Source organism: Lycorma delicatula, chromosome 9, assembly GCF_047948215.1.
Source record: "Lycorma delicatula isolate Av1 chromosome 9, ASM4794821v1, whole genome shotgun sequence".
Lineage (NCBI taxonomy): Eukaryota > Metazoa > Arthropoda > Insecta > Hemiptera > Fulgoridae > Lycorma > Lycorma delicatula.
The window spans coordinates 66069157-66081301 of NC_134463.1; the positions used below are offsets into that span (position 1 = coordinate 66069157).

Sequence of the window (12145 nt, forward strand, 5' to 3'; positions counted from 1 at the left end):
GCTTATTTATAATAAGGTACTTCATTTATTTTTATGGAATGGATTTTTTTAGTTAAAAATTCCTTAGAAATAGCAGAATAACTCCTGATGCTTACTTATCCCGGATGTGGAAATTAAGAATGTTTTGCTCAAATTCAGAATTCTTTTATATTTATTTAGAATTTAATCTCAAAGTTGAAATTTATAGTGAAGTTTGATCCCATAAAGACCTTTTATGTGTGCAATTATCAGATTTTTATCTGATCCCTCAACAGAGATATTGCAGCTGAAAAATTGAAAAAATTCAATTTTTAGAAAGGTATAATTTTTAAAGGGTAAACTACTCACCACTGATATTTTATATAAAGTAATTATATTCTTAAGGATATAATGTACTTACATTTAACAAGCACAAAACAAAATTGATGCTGAGAAACTGATACTTCTTTGAGAAATTACCCAAAGAAAAATGAATTTTGTTCATATGCATCTGATAACTATTGGCTACAAAATGTATGTACATGAAATAAAAAATCATATTAGGTAGGCAAATAGGGCTTTGATTTATAAGCAAGAATGTACTAAACACAATACAATTTATTTGAAAAGCCTAGATCATTCCAGTACTGAGTAATTTAAAAAATTGTAGATGCCTGCAAATGTAAAAAACAGCATGAGGCTTAAAACAAAAATAGCTGCCATTTTTTAATCATATATAAACAGTTTTCAGGGCAGCAGTCACTAAAATCATGTTACCCATATGAATGCCAACCTCTGTCTGGAAATGGCACATTAAGTAAAAGAATACACTAGAAAAAATCACCAAAATAAAAAATAGATTAGAATAATTTTTTTAAAATGATAAAACAGAATTTAATTGATGTAAATTATTCACAATATCTGATAACATTTACATTTAACGTCTTCCTTTTCCTTTTTTTTTTGAACCTCCACCTTGGCTACTACCTCCTCCTTGTGTACTTTGATCTCCAGCGCTTTGCTTAGTAGCTCGGCTTTTAAGTTTTGGTATCATATTACACAAGTACAACATGATCGATTCACCTAAAAAAAGAATGATAATTGACAAAAGTATCAATGTAATTTTACTAAAAAATATATAGTCAACATGCTTAATTTCCTCTATAACAACAAATAAGATGCAAGTATAAACATATATTAAAATAGCCAGTCAAGTATTATTTACAGCAAAATTTTTAACCTAAAAATTACATAGACAAATGAACAGATTAAACTACTACTTTAATATTTTTTATAAAATTTATGCATTTTGTAAAAAAAAAAAAAAATAGCAATCACAAAATTAGTAAAAGAATTATTTTCAAATTCATTTACTGAAAAAAAAAAACATGATTTAAGCATTCTCTTAGAAACACAGCAGAATTTTAAATATCATAGCGTTGTAAGAAATTTAAACTAATTGTGCGACAGTTCATGTATTACTCAACTTCCATTTTTTTTTTTATGCGGTAACACTTGCGCTTTGTCAGTACTGAGATGCACTTCTCCAATCTGACAAATTCTATAAAATATTTTGTGTAAATTAGACATTTAATCTTGGTTTCCATAAAAAAATTCTGATGGTATAAATCTAATTCTTCAGATTTAATTTAAATTTTAAAGAATCATAACAATTTGTATTTTTGAATTCAAAGTTTTTTGTAATATCATCATCAATACCTTTTCCACCTCAACATACGATCAGTTAATTTTTTTGCACTTTAAATATTCCTGCCATTTGTTAAATATACATTCCCTGGCCAGTAGTTTATAGTTCACATCTATAATATATTAGGCTTCATTTCCCAAAATGTTTGTAATCATCTTTTCTCTGCCTCAATATATATATATATCTTCAACCTCAAGAATTTATTGCATGAGAACAATGAAAGCTTCTCGTTTTCTCTTTCTATTAATTTTACTTTACTTCCAAAGGCATATATATATATATATATATATATATTTATTTCCTGCATATATTGCATTGTTATACTTTCTATACTTATCCATAAGTTCTAATATATATAATTATCAAATATATATATATATAAAACCCCATTAATGTTTACTTTCCTGTCAAATCTTCCTCTACTATCATATTTCCACTTTTAAAAGCATTCCCTCATTTTTCCACAGTATCTGCTGTTGTTTTTATTTCTAGGAGTATTCTTAGAATTTTTTCAAACTTTTCACAATTAAATTGTGACAGCTGTTCATGTACGTCTCTGAGTAGGTTTTAAATGTAGTTTAATTTTAAATTTTTGCTAAATATTGTAATATTTTCCTGTATCCCTGCTGGACTCACCAATGTGAACTAAATACTCTTTTTTAATATTATCCAACCAGTTTCATCCTCTGCAATGATATTCGTCTCAATAGAATCATCATTTTTTTACAAATTTGATTGAATATATCTTTCTTCATTTACCTTCTAATATTTCATCATCTATTATTGAAAAGCTTAGAGTTTAAAACTATAATATTGTTCTACCCTTGGGATTTACATCTAGCCAGATTAAAATAATCTTAAATTTTTTACTTCTAAGGTACTCTCTGACTTATCTTCTTTTATATTATCTTATACATTATTACCCCTATGCCTTTATTTCTGTTATTTGATTCTGAATTAATTAAAATTTTCTAAGGGAATATCCTTTTCAGCCCTTATCAACTATCAATTAGTGCCCTAAACAATGTTGAAGAGCTGATGATCTCTTTCAGGTATCACTCACTTCTTATCCTAACCTCTTCACATACATCTACCCACTAACCTATTTCTTTCTCCCCCGACGGGGAGTCTTATTCTTTAAGACTTTGGGAGCTGGCCCTAGACTCTGCAGCTTTTCTTCCCACTACACCCAGAGCTCCAGAATACTTTACACTACACCAAGAACACTATACAAATTGTAACATACACCCTTATACAACAACGCAACAACATTCTACACTATTTCTTCTTTCACTTACACTCGATGGCATTGCAATACCTTACAAAACACAACCACAACCCAAGGTAAAATTACTGGGCCAATAGGTGAATGGCTCTATATATTAAGTCTCAAACGATGTCCTCTGAGCACCTGGGCCAACCCAATTTTAGTTAGCTCTAGCTCCAGTATGTATGCGCTCTGGAATGGTCCATTACATCGCCGTTAATCATGAGACCAAAATTACTAGTCCACAAATAACTCATGATGGTTGGTGATCCATGAAAAATAAAAAAAATGAAAAAACCACCAATATTAGTCTTGTGAAGAGGTCTCATTCAGTGTTGCCTGATGAGGATAATAGTCATGCAGAAGAAACTGCATTAAATCCTGATGCATTAAGTCTTAAACATAAAAATATTAGATTTGTTGTTCTCCGAAATAATCAGGAAGGTGGCTCCTTGCATAAAGTGTAGTATTTCTTGATAAAAGTTATAAAATGTTTAAGTGGTTCCCCAAAGAACATTAGAAAATTGTGAGACAAATAGATTCTGATTGAAAGATTTATGAGTCTATCTATCTTATGTCTCCATATTATGGGGAGTATAAATATAAGTACAGAATGCCACAAAACTCTAAATACAAGCTGGGGAGTAATTTTCTGCTGAGACATTTTAGATATGGATGTTACTGAAATAGCTTCGTCTCCAAGATGTTGTACAAGTGAAGTGTATAATGAAATGGCAGAGTGGAATGGAAGACCCATAACTTTCTCTTGTAGTGACTTTCAACCTTCCAGTACATGGAAAAAATAAAAGGCGGTTATCTTTCAGTTCGAATATGACCTTTCATTCCCAACCCACGACAATGTTTCAAATGCCTAGTATATGGACACACTACAACATATTGCTTGAAAACAGATCTGTACTTGATATGCTAAGGAAGGTCATGATACTAACTGCCATGAAGATGAAAAATGTGCGAATTGCAGTGATTCACATACAGCTCGCTCCCAAGATTGCCCAACTTTTAAAGAAGAAATGGCAATTCTCAGAATTTCCAGCGAGCAGAAGCTATCTATTTCAGCTACACAAAGAGAACATAAAAGACAATTAACTCATGGAACCTGGTTAAACCAGATGTGTCTTTTGCCCCCACTACATCAAAACAAGCTCCTACAAATTCAGATATTCAGAAGTGCGGATCCTACAGTGACCTAAAATAACTTGTTCAGATGTTAACTGACCAAGTAGCTTCACTTACAGACACTATTTCATAGCTGACTAAGATGAACAAAAAGTCATTAGTCACAGTGAGTGAAACCAACAGTGGGATCTCTCTGCAAGTTCCTGTCCCCAAAGTTTTACCTATACGGGCAGGAGTAAACATAGCTGGCAGTAAGCCATCTAATAAGCTCCCTGTTACGGGAGCCCACACAACCACCCTCTCTGTAATGTCAACTGCAACTTCCCATTTTTCAAAATTTCCTTCTCCATTACCTCATTTACTGGAAGATATGGTTGAGGATCCGCCCAACCCCAGGACATCAGAATTCTTGAAAATCAAAAGTACAACTAATTTTTCATATATTTTCCTGCAATTCTGTATCTATACCTACATTTTTCTTATGAAGATTATTCAGTGGCATGTTATGAGTTCTACGGTCGTGTAATGAAGATGTTACAGAATTGACGTGTGCACATGAACCACTAATCATGTGCATGAACCAAGAAACGCATCTTCTACAATAAGATGCAGTAATACTTGGAGGCTATTTTTGTAGAAATACGACTGTCCCTTAGATAGTAGAAAGAGTGGTGGTGATGCTATTTTCATGCGCAATGACGTGTCGGCTACTAGGATACCACTAGCTACCCTCATTCCCGCTGTTGTTGTGAAGGTCTCTATCCCCTTCAAATTCCATATTTGCATCTCTCACCAAACCCTGAATTCAATGCTCTAGAAGTGTCAATATCTAATAATATTATTATTATTATTAATTACTATTGTCATTATTATTATTGATTTATCTTATTTTATTTAGGTTCTATATTATTAAACTAATAAATTATAGGTATATAAACATTTTCAATTGTCAATTTCTCAATATCCTGATCAGGCCGCAAATATGCGACAGTATTAATAATAATTATTTAAGCAATTCAAAAAAATCAGAGTAAGTTGGTAAACAGTGATGTACATTTATTATTTACAAATTCTCTAAGTGTATAGAACAAATTCGTTGTTAAGACTGATTTCTAGATCAATTGGTTTCAGATTCAAATCCTGGCAAGGTCTGGAATTTTTTCATAGATATTTCAACTACCTCTTCTTCTTCCTTGAAATTATCTAAAAATAAAATTGACAAAAAAGACCAGAGTTTTGCTTGTAGCAGTACGGTCCAAGGTTTGTAGTAATCAAATAAAAAACTACAATAAATCTGTAAGCCCATTTTGAAATTTGGTGATTCACAAATGATATGGCCTGTATTTCAGTAATATTGTGAAATAAGTTTTACATTGACATAAATAAAAAAATACCTCAATAAAAAGAATGGACTTTAATTTAATTTTTAAAATCTGATGCAGAAAAAAGTTGAAATAATACCAGAATGTAATGAAGAAACATTTAACTTAAAATGTAATACTTACGATCGGGTAAATCCTTGTTAACAGGTGTTCCGTCATCATTTTTTAGCTGAATACGGATGCGACCTCTGTAAAGCATTTCTTTACTCCTTTCTCGTGGGTATAATTTATTTTCAACACCAATCTTAAGCCCAGTTGTTAGTAAGACATCTTTTATTTCTTGATGGGTTGGATTTTCAACACATTTCTCTTTTGCAATACGTCTACCTTGACATAATGTTTTTTTACTATTTATATATGCTGGATAAATACAAATCCATCTGAAAAAAAAAGTTAATTTTCATCATAAAAAATAAAGAACATGGAGTATGATTTACTGAAATTAGAAAAGAATACAAAAAAAGCGTATCTCTTAATATACCACTAAACAATAAACAATTTTATCTATCCCTAACTCCTAGAAATAAGAGTTAATATTTTTAATTAATATTCCAGAGAGCAGAAAATCTGTACTGACAAAAAATTACATTGGTCAAAATAATTTGTACGTTTAATTTTTACATATAAAAAAAAACAGAGTGAGACATAAATAGCAGATGGTTTTACTAAGACTTGTAATTTATTACTATAGAAATGTACAGAATTTACTGTTGTTTAAGTTGATATAATTTAATTTTTAGAATCAATATTCATTAAATTTCCCACATTTTTCCATGATTAACCTTGAATAGAATGCATAACTCTTTGTTAAGGCGTTTTGTGTGACATCACCTATGTCTTTTTGAGAGCATTCCTTCAATTCACAGATGTTGGCTTGTCATATCTCACAGAACTTGGCTTTCAAATCTCCCCAAACAAAAAAATCTCCTATTGAAAAGTCTGGTGACCAGGTGGGCAGTTACCATACCGCAAAATAGTAAATATTCTTCTCATTGAATTTCAGCAGACATATGAGTATATCTCCATCTCATTGAAACCAAAGCCTACCATTACACAGTAATGTTTACTATTGATGGTTGCAGGAATACTGTCATTTGATTTGCAAAACAACGGTCCAATAATCTGATGTAAAGTCACAGCACACCACCACACAGTCATTGTGTCTCTGTGGAATGGCTTTTGGTTTAATTCCCAAGGGTTGTTCTCTACCCAATAACAAATTTTGTTTTTTTACGAAGTCGTTAAGATGAAAACAGATTTTATCAGGCATTACAAGATAATCAAGAATATTGGGATTTATATTCATCAATGCTAAAAACTCTTTCCAAAAAATAACTCTTGGTTCTTTATCCCTCTCTTCTAATTTGTGAATGTGATTTTATAAGCATGAAATTCAAACTCACTACACAGAGTAAGACAAAGAATTTGATAAGATACATCAAGCATCATGGTGTGGCATCAAATTGACCTTGATGAACTTTAGATAATGGCAACAGTAAACAGATTACATTTTCAGGCATAAAGACTGATAGAGGATGACCAGATGGTTTTAAATCTTGATCCCTCTTCATGCCATTTTTCAACCTCCAATAACAAAGTTTTCCAGAAGGTAAATTTCACGTAATAAAATGTCTCTGAAATTCACCCAATAACTAACATAATTCATTTTAGAAAGCAAATTTACAGCAAACATACTTCTAGAATAGACCAATGTTCCATGATGAATAATTCCTAACAATGCACTCTCTGGAAATAATTATATTGTTAGTGTTAGAAATGTAATTGCAAATTCATATATGTGGTGCTATTGTTAGTCACAACTAACAATCATATGTTTTGATGGTTAATTTTTTTTGTGTATGCATTAAAAGCAGCAACATGTAAATAAGTTGCTCAGGGTTTATTTACTGCGATTATCCTTCCCATCAGGTTATAGGCCTTTGTACAGGCGTTTAATATTGTTCTAGTTAAAGTGAACAGTGTTATTATTCTACATATATTTTTTTTTTCATTTAATAGAGGTTGTGCAGTCAGGGCTCTGTTTTTAGCATAACCTAATAACATTTTTAATTTTTTACAGTAAAGTTGATATTTGGTATACAATTGTATGAGGGATCAGTATGTTTCATTTAAACAACCACAAGTAACTTGCCACAGATCGAGAAATTAAGAGCATGACAGATTACAGTGATTGGAAGTTCGCTATGCCGTCCTATCTTGAACAAGAGAATTTATGGAAGTGCGTCTTAGGTAACGCAGCTGCTATCACAAAGCATAATATGGCCAAACTTTCATTAGCTGTGGTACCAGTAATTATTTTCACATCATAGACTGTACTACACCAGAGCAGATTTGGGAAAATTTGGAAACAGTTTTCAAAGACTCAGGTCTCACTTGTAAGGTCACTTTGTTAAAAATCCTCATCACTATCAAACATGAAAATTGTTTGGGTACTTACATATTAAACCCACCGCAGCTACTACTTTATTTAAAAACAAAGTAGTCAATCGGATTTCAGTGGAAAACGGGCCGAAAAAGATTCAAAACAGAATATAAATGGTTATTTATACTTATTTATTTTATAAATATAATTTAACCAAACAATCTACGTTTGCTTCGCTCGCTAACCTTGATTAATTAACACCATAATTTTTTGAGTATTTATTTTATAAATTCAGTAATTATTGCAATTAAAATTTGCAATATTTGGAATCAAATTGCAATAATTACTGAATTTATTAAATAAATACTCAAAAAATTACGGTGTTAATTAGTCAAGGTTAGCGAGCGTAGGTTAAGTTTGGTTAAATTATATTTATAAAATAAATATTTATTTATTTATGTTAAACTCTATATCGGCCCATTTTCCACCAAAATCCGATTGACTACTTTGTTTTTAAATAAAGCTGTAGCTGCGGTGGCGTTAATACGTAAGTACCATTGTTTGAATACAGCAGAATACGTCAACATAATCATAAGCACTGTACAAAAGTTAAATGCATTAGACTTCAAAGTTTCCACAGAATCGATAGGCATTCTACTTCTTGCTAGTTTATCTAACATGTTCACACCTAGGATAATAGCTTTAGAAAATTCAGGAATAGCATTAAAATCTGAGAACTTCAAAACCCATATACTGCAAGATGTCAAGCATACCTGCGAGGGAGCAGCTACAGATTTGGTTTTCTTTCCTAAGAATAGTAAACAACTAAACACACGACAGCAAAATAAAGCAAGACCAAATATTACAATTGCAATAATTTCAAACACATTGACATGTTTTGTCATCAACTCAAGAAATTAAGTGCTCAAACCTATGTACCGCAAACCTGGTAGATGAATACAGTGATAATGCAGCTGCATGGCTAATATGCCAATAGGATATTCTGAATGAAGGAAATTAGTATTTAAATTCAGGCACAACAGATAAATGACTCTGGATAAAGATAGGTTTACAAAGTTTATCCCAATTCCTGGAGGTAAGCCAGTGGCTCTTGCATACCAAGATATTGTCTCGGTAAACAGACAAGGTGAGATAAGTTTTGGAGTATTGATGCATAACAAATTAAAAACGTTAACAATGAACTCCCCACTACACGTTTATGATTTGGAACAAAATCTACTCTCCGTTGGAAAATTGATATGATAAGTTTTCAAACTAGTCAGTGAAGACAAACACTACCATGTTATAGAAGAAGAATGTTCTACTGGCTGTTGCTCTGAGAGTGAATAGTTTAAAGACAATCAGTCCTTTAAGAAAAGCTTGGATGGCAATGTCATCTGAAAAAGTTTATATAAAGTATTAAGAGACATTTGGCATAGAACTCTAGCTCATTTGAATAAGAAGGATATACTCAAGACTGAATGACTTCAGTCTATTCATGCAATAAGGAACCTTGCAAAGTTTGTATAAGAGCGAAGCAGACCTACTACCTTTTCAAACCTCAGAGCATCATTCTACCAAATTGCAGCACTTGATTCACATGGATTTATATGGACCAATGGAGAACCTTTGATAGTAAGATCAAGATACTTTCTAACTCTAACAGATGATTATAACAGATACACAACAATATACTTTATAAAAATAAAATCTGAGGCCAAATTTTTAATCCTTTTTCAAAGTTTATGTGACAAAGATGGTATCATAAGTGAGAAATATTCTTTTACACCACAACAAAACGGAATAGCAGAACACAAAAATAGGACCATAATAGAAAAGGCCAAAATTATGCTCTCTGATGCCAACCTTCCAAAGAATTTTTGTGCAGAAGCCATATCAGCAGCAGTCTACCTGATGAACCACTCTCAGACTTCTATTTTGGGAAATACAACACCATATGAACTTTGGAAAGGTGTCAAACCTAGTCTGACATTTGAGAAATTTTGGTTGTGTTGTTATAGCTCACATTCAAAAAGAGAAAATCGGATTAAAACTTTAAGCAACTTATATTCACATTTACTAAGACAGCATTCATAGAATATGAAGTAAACAAAAAAGCTTAGAAATTAATAGATCCAACGTAAGTCACACATAACGGGGATATTGTGTTTATTCAATCTGAAACACTTATCAGCAGAAAAGTGATATAAGATAAACCAAGGACCTTGGAAAACACCAAACAGTCAAATTTATTTTTTCCATTGATCGATGAAGAAAATTCAGAAGACAATGAAACTTTCAGAAGACAATGAGACATGACATGAGTATAGAAAAAAGCAAATCTACAATACTCATCTGTCAAGCAATCAAAATGTTTCAGTAATCCAATAATGAAAATAATAAAAACTTGCAGGGCACTTATTTCCATGGAATACTAAAAGCTGCACAAAATTGACCATAATACTCCCACAAAGCTAGGTTTCAATTTGCAAGTACAGTACTAATATATATATGCATAATTGTAACTAACCCACAACAAAACTCAAATACCATAAATTTAAAACGCAAAACTTAATCCAAAAGTTTAATTGAAACACTTACTAAATCGTAGATAAAATTTCACAGTATCCCAATAACATGAAATATAGTAAACATACTGCTACAAATTAAAGCACATTCATATTGAGGTTATCAAAACAAAGGTCAACACATTCCACATGAATGTATTTATTAAATAGTTCATGTCCTTACCAACCACCGAAACGTAAACATGCTAATAAAAAGTCCATAAAAATAATACTAGAAACAATCATGACTTAAAGGTTAAATTCACTGCAACTTAATTAAGCAAAGTAATTAACTAACTCTGCCTAAAAATCAGACTAGATTAATTAAAAATAGACTTCCGCTTAAATAAAATAATTATAATAACCTTTCACGATCACTATGTTTTTTATCAGGACTCCAGATTGTTGCCATTATTTATAATAACCATATAATAACCTCCCTCACGTTCATCTACACGTCATAGGATACACAAGCTTAAAACAATTGTTCTATTAACGAGTGTTTATGAACGAATCGAAAACATACTGTACCACCTACTTCTATGTTCGAAGAATTAACTAAACACATTAGGCAAATTATGACTTCTTAGTAAGATCTACTGTTTTCATTTTTAAATCGCTATTAATAGGTGGCCGCAGTAAACATACATGTCCATCCGCATTATTTATCAGTCAAGTAAATGTAATCCAACCACAGCTGTGAGAACGAATACTTCCATATATATCTGAATCGATCTTTAAAAGAATAGTCCTATTTACAGAAAGAACTAAAAAAAGTGGTAAAATGAAACTTAATGAAATATGATAGATGCAAATAAGTTTTAAAAATATATATTTCAAAAAATGTTTTTATTTTTACGAATATTCCTATGTTAGCTAAAAAGGAGAGAGCTTGTATCCACTCTTCAAGTAAGCATTGCCATCATAAGCTTTGATATGAATCTTAACTAATAGGAAATTTTAATAATTTATTTTAAAAATATATTAAATATAGAGCGATTAGTTCACTCACTATTATAATGAAGGATTATAATTAGCTAGAACATAATGCTCTTATAACTAACTAAAATATTCTTAACAATTTAATTGATTATCAAGCAATATTACTTGCCTGACTTAGAACAATTTTGATGTCCCATAGTACAAACTGAGATATTCTAATGTCATTTATGATATTTACTAGGGATAAGTTGAGAGGTTAAGATTACAAGTCCAGATATAAGTATGGATGGATATTTATTAGGCTGTCAAGAATTTTAAAATATGTCTTTCAAAAACTTATGAGGGTGAGAAAAAATAGACCTAGACTTTAAGGATGTGGATTCTCTTCTTACAAAAAAGAATTTAAAAAAAAACTTCATTTTAAAAGAATTCTATTATTTAATATTCAATTTAGTAAGTTATAAACATTAGTTAATTTAATTTTTTTTAAACTACATTGAAAATGCTGCTACAACAGTTGAAATGATAAACCAGGTCTGTGTAAAGGTACTATTTGAACACAATTAAATTTCAGTCAAATTTGTGAAGCCAGTGAATTTATGTAAAACCCTTTCCTTCAACTGTAAAATTTATGCTTTTTCTAAATTATGAGAATTAAACCTTTTTTATTTGTGATGTTGATTGCAACTGTTAATAATCAAAATTTTAATTTATTCATTCGGCATTAAATTACATTTATTTAAATCCATTATGACCCTCAATTATTTTTTCTTTTTAACAATGAGATATTTATTTTTTTAT

The 12145-nt window shown here is 30.9% G+C and overlaps 1 protein-coding gene across 1 annotated transcript; it reads right to left on the reverse strand.

The window, feature by feature from the left end:
• Window positions 1–824: 824 nt before the first annotated feature.
• Window positions 825–11093, reverse strand: Srp19 (signal recognition particle 19). Its single transcript, XM_075374422.1, has 3 exons — window positions 10768–11093; window positions 5576–5832; window positions 825–1041 (listed from the first exon to the last, which is right to left on the reverse strand). Exons 1-3 carry the CDS (start codon window positions 10812–10814, stop codon window positions 896–898), a joined length of 450 nt encoding a protein of 149 aa, XP_075230537.1. The 5' UTR covers window positions 10815–11093; the 3' UTR covers window positions 825–895.
• Between the last annotated feature and the right edge of the window lie 1052 nt (window positions 11094–12145).